Here is a 14,543-nt window from a genome sequence, read left to right as displayed (position 1 = left end):
TTACTATAACCTTTGAGAAGGTTTCCAAAGATAAATTTTCCTATTATAGTGCTAAAATATTATAGTAGAGGTTTTAAATGTTATTTTCATGTGTGTGGCATTTTAGGCCTTAAGTAATTTTCAGTTAAATACTTAAATGCTCAAGTTTTACTTTTGTATACCTAAATTTTACTATAGTGACTGTGGTGAAATGGTGTGTAGCATCAATTTAATGTAATTAAATTTATTTTTATTTTTTTCTTAAAAATTTTTTAAATGTTTATTTAAAATATTTTTGAGAGAGACAGACTGCGAGCAGAGGAAAAGCAGAGAGAGAGGGAGACACAGAATCCTAAGCAGGCTCTAGGCTATGAGCTGTCAGCACAGAGTGCTGGGGCTCAAACCCATGAACTGTGAGATCATGTCTTAAGCTGAAGTCAGTCACTTAACTGACTGAGCCACCCAGGCGCCCCTATAATTAAATTTTTTAATTGGGAGAGTTCGCATGGATGTGTGAAGAAAACTCGCAGATGGAACTTACTTTTGTATGTCTTATCAAGTCCTCTCTGTTTAACTGCTAAACCCATCCTTTAAATGTGTGTGTGTGTGTGTGTGTGTGTGTGTGTGTGTGTGTGTGTGTGTGTGTAGCATCAAGTAGCAAGGACATTGAAAAGCATCTGATGATTGAAACATGAAGAAAGTAACTTCATGAAAGCACCCTATAAACTACAATAATATATAAATTTTAGGCCTTGTTACTCATAAGGATCAGCTATGGCAGATGCTTCAGAGAGATCAAAGAAATTATAGTAGAATCAAAACCCTTGGAGTTTGTAGATTTGGTAATTTTCAACCTCAACAAAATAGTATTCTCTGGGGGTTTGGAGAAATGGTGCTTTTATACATGTCTGGTAAGTGTATAAATTGGTATCATTTTGGAGAGTACTTCTGCAGGATCTAATTTGAAAAAAATCTGCCTCATACCCATCCATTCCAATTTTCAATGTCTATCCTAAAGCAAGGGTCAACAAACTTTTCTTTAAAAGATCAGACAGTAACTATTTTAGACTTTGTGGACCAAGATACAAAATTTAGTATCTTATATAATACTTAATAAGAGAACAAATTTCCACAGATTTTGAGTTGATGAAAGTAAAAATGTTTTAGTGTACACTTTTTTCATAATACAGTTTTACTAATGAGAAGAATGGAATTCTTTTTCTTGGGGTAACATTTCACCTCATTGGGGTTCCCACTTAGTGTTCCTTGTCACCAAATGGATTATGAATGTTCATATGTAAAAATTATTCATAGCTTGTAGGCAGTACAAAAACAGGCATTGGGTGAAATTTGACTTGTGGTTTGCTGACCCCTGCCCCAGAGAAATTTTTGCATATGGAAATATACACAACTGGAGGTCTGGATATGCTCACAGGGATAGCTCTCTCCAGTGTAATTTTTGGCGGGAATCCTAGGAAGCGTAATGGTATACATAGGTATGGCACCATTTATGTAAATGAAGAAAACAAAATAATGCTAAAGATTGTTCTTGGATATATGAAATATAACAAGTAGATAAAGGTATAACAAACAAGTGGACAGGAGACATCCCAAATTTAACTCCTCCCCTCCTACCCCTTGTAATCACTAACTTACTTTCTGTTTCTATGTATTTGCCTATTCTGGACATTTTCGCTTTCTTTTTCTTCTTTTTCTCTTTTTCTTTTTCTTTTTCTTCTCTTGAGAAGGAGGGAGAGCGAGAGCGAGAGAGAGAGAGAGAGAAGATAGAGAATCTCAAGCAGGCTCCACGCCCAGTGCAGAGCCTGACTTGGGGCTGCATCTCATGACCGTGAGATCTTGACCTGAGCCCAAAATCAAAGAGTCCAATGCTTAACCAACTGAGCTATTCAGGCACCCCCTCGACATATATAAAAGAAATCCTGCAGCATATGCTGTTTTGTGTCTGGCTTTTTTCACTTAGCATAATGCTTTTAAGGTTCATTCATATTGTAGCATGTATCAGGATTTTATTCCTTTTTTATGGCCGAAGAATAATATTATATGAATATACTGTATGTTTATCCAATTATCTGTTGATGTGCATTTGTGTTGGTTCTAGTTTTTGGCTATTGTGAACAATGTAGTTATGAACATCCGTGTATAGATTTTTGTGTGAAGACAGGTTTTCATTTCTTTTGGGTATATACCTAGGTGTGGAGTTGTCTGGTCAAATGGTAACTCTATTTTTAACATTTTTAGGAACCACAGAACTTTTTTCCCAAAAGGATTATTAAATTGTTTTTCCTGTTCTACTATCACCACATTTTTTACTTCTTCACATCTTCACTAATACTTGTTATTGTCGGTTATTTTGATTTTATTCATCTTAGTGGTCGTAAAATGGTATTTCGTTCTGATTTTGATATATGTTTTCATAATGTTTAGTGATGTTGAACGTTTTTTTTTCATGTGCTTATTGGCCATTTAGATATATCTTCTTTGGAGAAATACCTATTCGGATCTTTTGCCCATTTTTGAATTGTCTGTTACTGAGTTACAAGCATTCATTAGGTATTCTGAAGGATTTTGTTTCTTTAAAAGTGTAGGTGACAAGCCAATTTGACAATAAATTATATTTAAAAAAGTGTAGTTGACAGAATGACAGTATTCATATTTTAAAAATTCTGGGTAATGAAAAAATGATTTATTTTCTCAGTTAAATTGTTAGTGGGCTAAGTGAAGAGAAAATATTTAATTTCTCTCCCTAAGAAAAAAACGTAATTGTCATTTTCAGTCCAGAGCTTTTTTGTTTCAGTGGATACATGAGCAAAAACTAGATTTAGAGGGTTTAAAAAATGAGTAGGCAATGAAAAAAAATGCAGCATTCTCCAGGCTTCTCTGTCAAGATACTTGCTGATTAAAGACGAGAAATGGAATTTTACTGAAGGTTGGAGAAGAGATAGTGGTGAGAAAGTTTTTTCTTTAAGAATTAAGTGGAGGGGCACCTGGGTGGCTCAGTTGGTTAAGTGTCAGACTTTGGCTCAGGTCATGATCTCGTGGTCCATGGGTTCGAGCCCTGTATTGGGCTCTGTGCTGACAGCTCAGAGCCTGGAGCCTGCTTTGGATTCTGTGGTCCCCTCTCTGTCTGCCCCCATTTGTACTGTGTTTTTCTGTCAGTCTTTGCCAAAGATAAATGAACATTAAAAAAAATTAAAAAAGAATAAGTGGAGAATCTAGCATACTTTTTTGAGAGGGGAAAGAGGAAGTGGAGGGAGGCAGAGTGAAATTGTGAGCTAATATGTGAGCTAACTCAAATGAAGCATCAAATTGCTGTTCTGGCAATATGGAGTTTTGAAGAGGTCCTTTATCTTTATTGGACCTCACTTTCCCATATGTGAAATGAGGTGGTTTATTTAATATCTAAGCAGTTTTAGCTCTGAGGTTCAGTTTTTAATCAACTAGATCTGATTCCACCTCCTGAAGGCTTTTCCTTCCCCAAATGTTCATTATTCTGTAGAATTTTCACTATAATCCTTATTTCTTTAGTTTTTGCTTATTCCAATGTATTTCTGTAAATGGATTAACTTTTTTTTTTTTTTTTACTGTTTTACTTTTTTTATTTTTGTAAAATACACTTAACATAAAAATTACCAGGGTGCCTGGCTGACTCATTTGGTAGAGGATGCAACTCTTGATCTCTGGGTTGTGAGTTTGAGGCCCACATTAGGAGTAGAGATTACTTAAAAAACAAAACAAAGGAAAACAAAAAAACATAAAAATTACCAGTCACAGAATTTTTAGTTGTATAGTTCAGGAGAGTAACTACGTTCATAATTGTGCAAGTGTCATTACCATCCATCGCCAGAATCTTCTCATGAACCCAAACTAAAACTTTATTAAATTATTCCAAGTCCTCTCTCCTCTGTCCCTGGGTAACCACCATTCTACCCTTTGTTTCTATGAATTTGACTACTTAGTACCTCATATTAGTGGAATCATATGATGAATGTCCATTTAACTGTTGTATTAAGATACTGTTTCTAAGATTCATCTATGTCATAGCATAATTTAAACTTGCTTACAGTTTGAGTCTGAATAATACTACATTGTATTTATGTACCACATTTTGTAAATACACTCTTTCATTGATGAACACTTCGGTTATTTCCACATTTTGGGTTATATGGATAATGGTGGTAAAAACATGATATGTGAATACCTGTTAACTTCACTGATTTTATTTTCTATATATAGCCTGAAATGGAGTGCTAAATAATATTGTAATTTTATGTTTAATTTAATTTTATTTATTTTTATTTTTTTGGTTTTAAAATTTTAAGTTTATTTATTTATTTTGAGAGAGAAAGAGACCGGGACAGGGGTGGAGAGAAAGAGAATCCCAAGTAGGCTCCACACTGTCAGTGCAGAGCCTGATGTGGGGCTCGAACCACAAATCATGAGATCATGACCTGAGCCAAAGTCAGATGTACTTAGCTGACTGAACCACCTAGGTGCTCCATGTTTAATTTTAAATACACAGCATATGATTATGAATAGCAGCTGTGCTATTTTATATATTTTTTAAATATTAAAAAAGGTTTCATATAAGTTCCTGTTAGTATACATGTAATGTTAATTTCAGGTGTACAACATAGTGATTCAATACTCCATACAACACCTGGTGCTCGTCACAAGTACACTCCTTAATCCCATCATTTATTTAACCCATTCCCCCACCCATCTCCACTATGGTACCATAAATTTGTTTGCTATAGTTAAGAGCATGTTTCTTGGTTTGCCTTTCTCTTTTTTTACCCTTTGGTCATTTGTTTTCTTTCTTAAAATCCACATAGAAGTGAAAGCATGTGGTATTTTTTTCTGACTTATTTTACTTGTGTAATAACCTATAGGTCCATCTGAGTTGTTGCATATGACAGGATTTCTTTCTTTTTTATGGCTGTATGGTAATACTTCATTGTGTGTGTATATGTATATACCTCATCTTTATCCATTAACTAGTCCATGAGTATCTGGGCTTTTTCCATCATTTGGCTGTTGTGGCTGCTGCTGCTATATAAACATTGAGATGCTTGTATCCCTTTGAATTAGTATTTTTGTATTCTTTAGGTAAATACCTAGTAGTGCCATTGCTGAGTCGTAGGGTAGTTCTATTTTTAACTTTCTGAGGAACTTCCATACTGTTTTCCAGAGTGGCTGCACCAGTTTACATTCTCACCAACAGTGCAAGAGGGTTCCCCTTTCTCCACGTTTTTGCCAGCATCTGTTGTTTCTTGTGTTCTTGAGTTTAGCCATTTTAACAGGTTTGAGTTTTGTATTTGTATTTGTTACAGTTTTGATTTGTATTTCTCTCATAATGAGCAACATTGAACATCTTTTCATGTGTCTGTTGGCCATATGGATGTCTTTTTTGGAAAAAGACATACGTATTCATGTCTTCTGCCCATTTTTTATTTGGGTTATTTGGTTTTTGGGTGTTGAGTTTGATAAGTTCTTTATATATTTTTGATACTAAATCACTGTTGGGTATGTCATTTCCAAATATCTTCTCCGATTCTGTAGGTTGCCTTTTAGTGTTATTGTTTCCTTTGCTCTGCAGAAGTTTCTTATTTTGATGCAGTCCCAAAAGTTTATTTTTGCTTTTGTTTCCCTTGCCTTCGGAGACATATCTAAAAAGCAGTTGCTATGGCTGATGTCAAAAAGGTTACTGCTTGTGTTCTCTTCTAGGATTTTTATGTTTTCAAGTTTCACATTTAGGTCTTTAATCCATTTTGAATTATTTTTGTGTATGGTGTAAAAAAGTGGTCCAGTTTCATTCTTCTGTATGTTCATGTCCAGTTTTCCCAATACCATTTGCTGAAGTGACTTTTCCCCATTGGATGTTCTTTCCTTCTTTGTCAAAGATTAATTGACCATATAGTTGTGGCTTCATTTCTGGGTTTTCTATTTTGTTCCATTGATCTAAGTGTGTATTTTTGTTACAGTGCCACACTGTCTTGATCACTACAGCTTTGTAGTATAATTGGAAGTTCAGAATTGTGATGCCTCCAGTTTTGTTTTTCTTTTTCACGATTGCTTTGGCTATTTGGGGTCTTCTGTGGTTCCATACAAATTTTAGGATTGTTTTTTTCTAGCTCTGTGAAAAATGCTGGTAGTATTTTGATAGGGATTGGATTAAATATGTTGATTGCTTTGGGTGGTATAGACATTTTAACAATATTAGTTTTCATCTATGAGCATGGGGTATTTTTCTATTTATGTCATCTTAAGTTTCATTCATCATTATTGTGTAGTTTTCAGAGTACACGTCTTTTACTTCTTTGGTTTGGTTTATTTCTAGATATTTTATTGTTTTTGGTGCAATTTTAAATGGGATTGATTCCTTAATTTTTCCTTCTGCTGCTTCATTATTGGTGATAGAAATGCAACAGATTTATGGATGAAGTTTCATCATGAAGTCAATGCTTGATTTTTTTTCTGTCCCTTTAAGAAAGGGACATATCTTTAGGATGTTGGTTATACTATTGTACCGGGTGTCTTAAAATGACAATAGCATAAAAATGATTTATTTTACATCACAATTAGTATGTTTTCATTGTCATTTACAGTTAGTGTGTTTTTATACTTTCTGCCTTTTATTATTGAATATTATAGCATAGTAATTTTATTAAAAACTTACTGGAAATTTTTTATATTTCTAAATCTACAGTTTCTTCTATTTATGTTAATTCAAGGACATTGTAAAGTGTTAAAATATAGATGATAAATTTTTAATATTCTAATTGGATTTTTTAAAAGGTGGCACTACATGTTGAATTGTTCATTTAATGTGATGTATAAGTCATCTTATTCAAGGTGACCTTTCCTTCAGCTAAAATTTTTATTGGTGTTTACACTTACAGCTTCATACATTTTTTGCTGGTTCAGATGATTAGTTGCAGTGTTCAGTACTTTTACTCTGTTTCTGAGTATATAAACCATCCTTGGTGAAAGCAACTTCAATTTATACTCTGTTTCCATTTTTCTAGATAAAGTTTTTGTAATGTTGGTTAAGGGCCGTGGACAAATTAGTTAAGTAGGTATTATAAATCTATGTATTTCATTACTGTAACATTTTTTTTAGCATCTATTTATATTTGAGAGAGACAGAGAGAGAGAGAGCGCACGTGAACGGAGGAGGGGCAGAGAGAAAGGGAGACACAGAATCCAAAGCAGGTTCCAGGCTCTGAGCTGTCAGCACAGAGCCCGATGCGGGGCTCAAACTCATGAACCATGAGATCACGACCTGAGTTGAAGTCAGATGCTTAACCAACTGAGCCACCCAGGCGCCCCTAAATTTTTTTAATGTTTATTTTTTAGAGAGACAGAGACAGAATACGAGTGAGTTAGGGGCAGAGAGAGAGGGAGGCACAGAAGCCGAAGCAGGCTCCAGGCTCTGAGCTGTCAGCACAGAGCCCAACACAGGGCTCCAACACATGAATGGTGAGATCATGACCTGAGGGGAAGTCGGACGCTTAACGGACTGAACCACGGAGGCGACCCTTCGTTATTGTAATTTAAAAGAGAGTTGGGGGCGCCTGGGTGGCTCAGTTGGTTGGGTGTCCAACTTCAGCCCAGGTCATGATCCCATGCTTTGTGGGTTCGAGCCCCGCGTTGGGCTCTGTGCTGACAGCTCGGAGCCTGGAGCCTGCTTCAGATTCTGTGTCTCCCTCTCTCTCTCTGCCCCTCCCCTGCTTGCACTGTCTTTTTCTGTCTCCCAAAAATAAATAAATATTAAAAAATGAAAAAGAGAGTTGGAAATTGGTTATTTTGAATAATTTTTGGGGGGAGAAAGAGGGAAAGAGTGTGTTTTGGGGGTACAGAGGGAGATAGGAAGAGAGAGTCTTAAGCAGGCTGCACTCCCAGCCTGGAGCCCTATGTGGGGCTTGATCTCATGACCGTGAGATGATGACCTGAGGTGAAATCAAGATTTGGACACTCACCTGAATACTGAGCCACCTAGGCTGCCCTGAAATAATTGCTTTTGATATAGTAGGTAGGCCTTCTTTCATTATATTTGCCTGAATGTTCTCTTAGAAGTGTCTCTGAACAGCATACAAATTTAATAATAGTTTAAAAAATATTACAGAATAAGGTATGGTTTCCCCAGAGTCTTTTGCAGTTCTGCAAACATCCAGCAGGGATCTCCTCTACACCCAGTTTCCATCTGAGTATAATTACTGATAGTGTCGGTGATTATACTGTTTGGGCATTTTATAGAATATTAGAAAGTGCCTTGAGAGAGTTCTTAGTTGGACACAGATAATGTAATATGATAAAATATTAACCTTATTCATAGTCTAGAAATATTTGGAGGTTGGGCAATGTTTTAAAATGTTTTTTATTAAATGGCATAGTAATTGTAAAGTTTAGAATCTTTTACAATGGGCCTTTTAGAGGAAATGTGAAATGCTGAAATTGCACAGTGCCTCAAAATTCTTTGCATACAGTATTGCTCAGAACAAGTCTTTAAAGAGAATGGATGTGGATAACTTAATTTTCAAGGTTGATCATTTAAGTATTAGAAACATTTTTTTCTCAATCTGTATTTCTTGCCACGTGGTTGACAGTAGGATTTGTAGGAATTAATAGGTGTTCACTTTCATTTTCTTTGATAGTAATTAGGTAGATCCTTTGAAATGAAGTTTTTCTCTAAAAATATGTAATTCTAACTAACGTCTCATTTCTAAAAAATTATTTTGTTCACTTAAAACTGACTTTAAAGGAAATGATTTGACATTGTCAGTTTGAATGATAGGGACATGATAGCTTTTTGAAACCATTTGGGAATAGTTTAATACTTTTTAAAGAAATTGATCATCAGTTTATAAGTTCATTGAATGAAAGTATTTTTGAAAATTGAACAATCTTAAACATGTTTCATTGTAGAACTTATCAGTTAATATAAATCCTAGAGATAGGAAATTCAGTGCTTTATGAATCCAAGGAGTAAAAAATAATAAGGAAAGATAAGTGTTAGGGTTAACTTACTTTAGTATGTTGTTGGAAACCAGTAACTTTGTTTTGTATCCCTGTGTGTTAGCGTTTTATGTTTGAGATGTTTATCTTTTATATTATTGGAACGAATTGGAACTCATTTGTAGTAAGTTCTCTATAGTGGTTCATGTAAAATGTGATGTTATATTGGTTCTTCCTTCAAAGCAAATATACTGTTCAGGAATTTTAAGGAATGCTTTTAAAATTTTTGAGTGTGATCTCGTTTTAAGTATAAACATATGAAGAGTAATGTATGTCATGTACCAAATTTCCTGGGGTGAAAACATTAGCCATACAATTTTCACAAAAGAAAGTGGTACTTTGTAACATTTTAGGATATATTTGGATATCCTTTTTGTGTGTGCATAATGTAAGTTGAAGGCAAAATACATTTTTATGATTGTTTTTGTCGTAATTAATGTTTTTTAGGCATTAAATGATATTAACAGTAATTTACTAATTTTTACAATGTGCACAATACAGACAGTTTATATTACTAGAAAGTGTGTGCATTTTAGCAGACAATAAAACACTAAATAATAATTATGTTTAGAAACAAAATGTGAAACTTAGAGTTAGTAAGACGCAGTGATCTTTCAGGGACATGAAAAATACTGTATGTTTAAATCTCTTAATTTGGATTTAGTCAATGTTAAATTGAATAAAAGAAAATGTTGATGTTTGGGAAGTGGAAAAAGACATTGGAACATATTTAGTGTGCAGCTGTTGTAGAGCAAATTGAAACTGACGTATTTCATCCTGTGCTTATTAAAACTTTGTCTCTGTGAACATTTGGATCTTTTCTTTTTGTTTCAGATATTTGGTTTCCAGGCAGGACTGACATCTTTGGATTGTAGGGGATCTTACTGCTTACCTGTACCGATTATTCCCTCTTTCAGCACTGCTCTTTATGTTAAACTTCTGAAACTACCCACATGCTGGTAAGTATTATGTTAAAATATGGCTTATGGCAATTTTCATGTATTATGAAGGGGAAAAAACTCAGTCGCGTCTCTTATGCAAGTGTGTTAGTTTTATACAAAACCTTAGAAAAATATCTGAAGTTCTTCTGCCTTTTACTGAGACACTAAAAATCTCTCTTTAATGCCTGAAGTATACTAGATCATAGTCTCTTTTGTGGTAATGTTAACTGTTGTCGGGGTAATAACTGTTAATCCATGTTGGAACTAGAGTAAACTGTTGCTGCTTCATACTGTACTAGTAACTGTAAGGGCAAGTACCTTATTTTTGCCTTTTTAAGAGGATATGGACAAAGATTTTTAAAAGTTGCCATTTAATATCAAAGCCTAAGTATTTGTCACCTAAATAACAATTTCATGTGTATTCATAGGTACTGAGAAAAGTATACCCATAACATAGATTAGACATTTGATATGTCTGTAGTTAATGTATTTTAGAAGAAACGGATTTTAGACCATATTTTCATTTGTTTTTAGGTTCCTTTATTTGGAGGTCGTATTTCTTTAAATTGAAAGAGGTTTATAGAAAGAAAGCCAGTAGTTATGACTTCTTAAATTTTAATTGAAAACAAACTTTAATATATTAAAAAGAAAATTGCTTGAAGGTATGAAAAAAGGTTTCAAAACATGAAATATATTCTAGTGAAATAGTTCTACATTTTAAAATTTAGATTACTTTTATTATTTGGATGGAATATATCTTTGCTTTCCCATCCTAATTAGTAAGCTAATTTTTACAGATTGTTAATTTCTATTAGTTATTTATGAAAAGCAACATGACTTCTAGAAAATATATTTTATCTAAAGTACTTCATTTATTAAAAATATAGTTCTTTAATAACTTTTAAAATGAAATTTATAAATTGCTCAAATCTTCAAAAATTTTGCCTATTGATCCAGAAAATTAAAAAAATATAGAAGTTGCAGTTAATTAAGTCTTGGAACCAGTTTTTGTTTTTTGTAACATGAAACCATTATTAAATGATCATTCTTAATTTTCTCTTGATAAGTTTAATTTTGTCCTTAGTCATCCATATTATGTTGTATAGAGATTTACTTTTTAACTTTTTATTTGTATATACATAACATGTTGTATTTGAGCCAAATTTTATATTCCAATCTATTAAGAAATACCATGGGATATGTCCCAGTTGGTATGTTGATTATCAACTTTAATAGATGTTTGTAAGTACTGTTATCTCAGTTATGTGCTGATTTATTTATCATTATAATACTGAGATTTTTAGAAACGGTGCAATTTACCTTAGAAAATACTTAGCTTTTTTTTAAAGCCAAAATTTTCAAAATGAATTATAGCCTTCATATGAAAAAAATTGAGTATTTAAATAGGCAAGGCTTAGTTTAAGGATGTGAAGGACTTACTGCAAGTATTGTCAAATGTGTTTGAAAATATGCCTGCTGACATCTAGAAGAAAATATTCCATTTAAAATACTAAAAGCATGAGATCACACAATGCTTATATTTGGAAGTAACTTGATTTTTTGTAGTTAAGACCACTTCTGTGATATTCGAGTGATGTTTTTCTATGCTTTACATGAGTATTTTGCTTTGAAATAGTTTCTTTATATTATTTCCCATAATTAATAGACCATAAACTATAATTTGTTCTTAGCAACTCTAAATTGAAAGTAATACATGTAAAACTCATTAAATTGATATGTATTTTAGTTAAATGAAATGAATAAGATCCCAGATAAAATATATCATATAGTGCTTGCATTAAATCAAAATCATATGAGAACTGAGAATTTTATTTAACTCATGTAGTGAGTGAGGATTATTTTAGTAAGGCACCCTGTTTGTATCATTTAATGTCAATTCTGTTCCCAGTATGGTATCTCCCTGCCTCAAATCATATAAGCCGTTTCATTTGAATTTTTAAAAATTATATTCCAGTTTCCTAAAGCACATGTATGATGCTATGTATATTTATATTTATCTATCTACCTACCTACCTATCTATTCAATAAGAAGAGCATATTTACTATAGGCCATGGATTTTAAAACCCTTATACCACACTGAAAAAAATTTTAGTTGGAATGTGTAAGTTAGTAATGGAAATCTAGATTTTATATAAAACAGAAAAATAGTTTTATACTTTTTGTTTAAAAATGTCTAAATTGATGCTAATCATATGTGAAATTTCAGACTAACATTTATTTTAATCATTTTTGCTAATTTTTAGAAATATATGGTTTAAGTAACATTGAAAATAAGTTATTTTTTTCCTGTATGAATGTTCCTGTTAATATATTTTAACAAGCTAACACTAAACTCCAGTTTCTTGGAATTTATTTTTTTCAAAATATTTTGGTCATATTTTATCTTTCTGTATTACACAGTTTCTAAACATAAATAAACATTTCAAAATTTTTTTTCTTCATTACTTTATATCAGGTTAACTTTTAATTCTTTTAGTCCCTTAGAACAGGATTAAATTATGTAGGATATAGTGGGAAAGACATAGTGATGATAATATTTAATGACAGAAGTCTTGAGCAGTTAATTCAAATTTTAATTTTTCTCTCTTTTTAGTAAGAGGATGTTTAAAAGCAGGCAATAAAGTATTGGTTAAAGGGCAATAAAGTATTATAATGTTATTCTAAGTAGGATTAAGGCTTGGTCTCTTGTAGATACTTTAAAAATTTCTACTGTGGTGATAATGCTTTTAGGCTTCTAGATACATTCTTGGAGTTAACATTTTTTTTCAGAACAGAGGAAACTATAATAAACACATTAACTTTATTTCCAAACTTTTAAATTGAAATACTAATATTTTATGGAAAAGTGCATAAATTATGGTGTTTCATAAGTGAATTGGACCTTTGGTAACCAGCAGAAAGATCAAGGAGCAGAATATTATCAGCATCTCAAAAGCCTCTCTCACTTACCTTCCTGCAGGGTTAACTGTTATTCTGATTTCTAATAATAGAGATTAGTGTTGTCTATTCTTGGACATAAATAGAATCATCCAACATATTCTCCTTTTTGACTGGTCTCTGTCACTGAAAGTAATGTTTGGGAGATTCAGACAGCAGAATGTAGTTTTTAGATTGTTTGCTTTTGTCATTATGCAGTATTCTATTACATGAACATTGACCATTTACACATTTTTGATCTGTAATTTTAATTGAAAAATAAGTATCTAAAGTGTGTGTCAATTTATTTTTTATTCCTTTGCCATTTTCCCTTTTCCTTAAGAAGCTTCAGTTGTTTGGGAGATTGGATGTCATTCATAAATATTTTTTGATTTTCTATGTTGTGATAAGCATTGTGGTACATATTGGAATTGGGGAAAGAATACAGTAGAATGCAGTGAGGGTAAGGGATATCCACAGAGCATGAAAACTTAGTCTAGTGGGAGAGGACACTACACACACAAGAAAACATTTGTCTTTCAATGGCAAAATTGAGGCTTAAGTGAAATGTCCTATTAGTTTAAAGAAAGTAGAAAATTTCCCTGCGACATCGTGGTTGGTTTCAGAGAGAAAGTGGCAGTACAATTGGGTTTTATTGGTTGAATTGGGTAGATATCTAGACATCAGGAGATTGTTTGGGGTGCAGAAGTTTCTATGGGAATAATATTGTCTGAACAAAGTCAAGGTTGGTCCTTGATCTGAGAATGGTACAGTGGGAGAGGAATTTGGAAGTCTCCTTTTGGGCCTTGACTTGTACATGATTAAGGGTGTCTGAGCTTTTTTAATCTTAAAAAAAAAAAAAAAGGTTAAACTAGTTAATGAAATATTCATTAACCCCATTTATTCCTTACCAGGCTTGTTAAATTGCAATTATACTATAGTCTTAAGTTCATTTTCTCCTATAATTGAGGGTTCAAAAATGTGATCTCATTTATAGAGAGATAGGTGCAACATACTTTGGAAGTTCAGAGAAAAATTATTTTGGCTTAGAAAGTCATGGAGAACATGAAGATGGTAACTTCTAAGCAGATTATTAAAGAATGGATACGATTTGAAAGAAAATACTTTTTTATATAGTGTTAGGTTGTTAGGTACTTTAATGAAGTTTTCATTAACAACGCTGTGAGCTTAAGATGATATTCTCTGTTATAAACGAAAGCTCAGGGAGGTTACATAAATTGTCCCAAGTCACACAGAGATTCTGGGCAAGGAATCTCATGGAAGGTTATCTGATTCTAAAGTCTTTGGTGCCTTTCTTACCTGAAGGTGTGAAGATGTACATTATCTTTTGTTAATCATCTCCAGAGGCTCAGTGTACTTCTTGCCTTGTAGTAAAAGTGGATTTCTATGTATCGAGAGGACAGTTGAGATAATACAGCTAATAAATCTGAACTCTCCTAGTATCTCCTAGTATACAGTTAATAGTATATAGATATTATTGTAATGATCTCATAGAATTGTAGATAATAGGGTTAGGTGGAATCTTAGACATTATCTCAATTTATCAGTCTATGATGCAGCTTTTGATTTATAGTTGTTTATCCATGGGTTGAACATTTTATCCAGAGAGAGGCAACCAGATTCATTTT

At 32.9% G+C, this 14,543-nt stretch overlaps 1 protein-coding gene across 12 annotated transcripts in view; it reads left to right on the top strand.

Annotated features, from left to right (window-relative positions):
* Positions 1-14,543, top strand: part of VPS13B (vacuolar protein sorting 13 homolog B) — an 811,203-nt gene that overhangs the window by 128,055 nt on the left and 668,605 nt on the right. For all 12 annotated transcript variants that reach the window (XR_006706367.1, XM_045454090.1, XM_045454093.1 and 9 more), the window contains one exon: positions 9,850-9,974. Coding sequence is in view for 11 of the 12 variants with exons in the window: in XM_045454090.1 (XP_045310046.1) it covers positions 9,850-9,974 (125 nt within the window). In the remaining variant the exon portion in view is untranslated. The remainder of the gene's footprint in view (positions 1-9,849; positions 9,975-14,543) is intronic.

Source organism: Leopardus geoffroyi, chromosome C3, assembly GCF_018350155.1.
Source record: "Leopardus geoffroyi isolate Oge1 chromosome C3, O.geoffroyi_Oge1_pat1.0, whole genome shotgun sequence".
Taxonomy (NCBI): domain Eukaryota; kingdom Metazoa; phylum Chordata; class Mammalia; order Carnivora; family Felidae; genus Leopardus; species Leopardus geoffroyi.
This window is presented reverse-complemented; position numbering and strand designations above follow the sequence as displayed.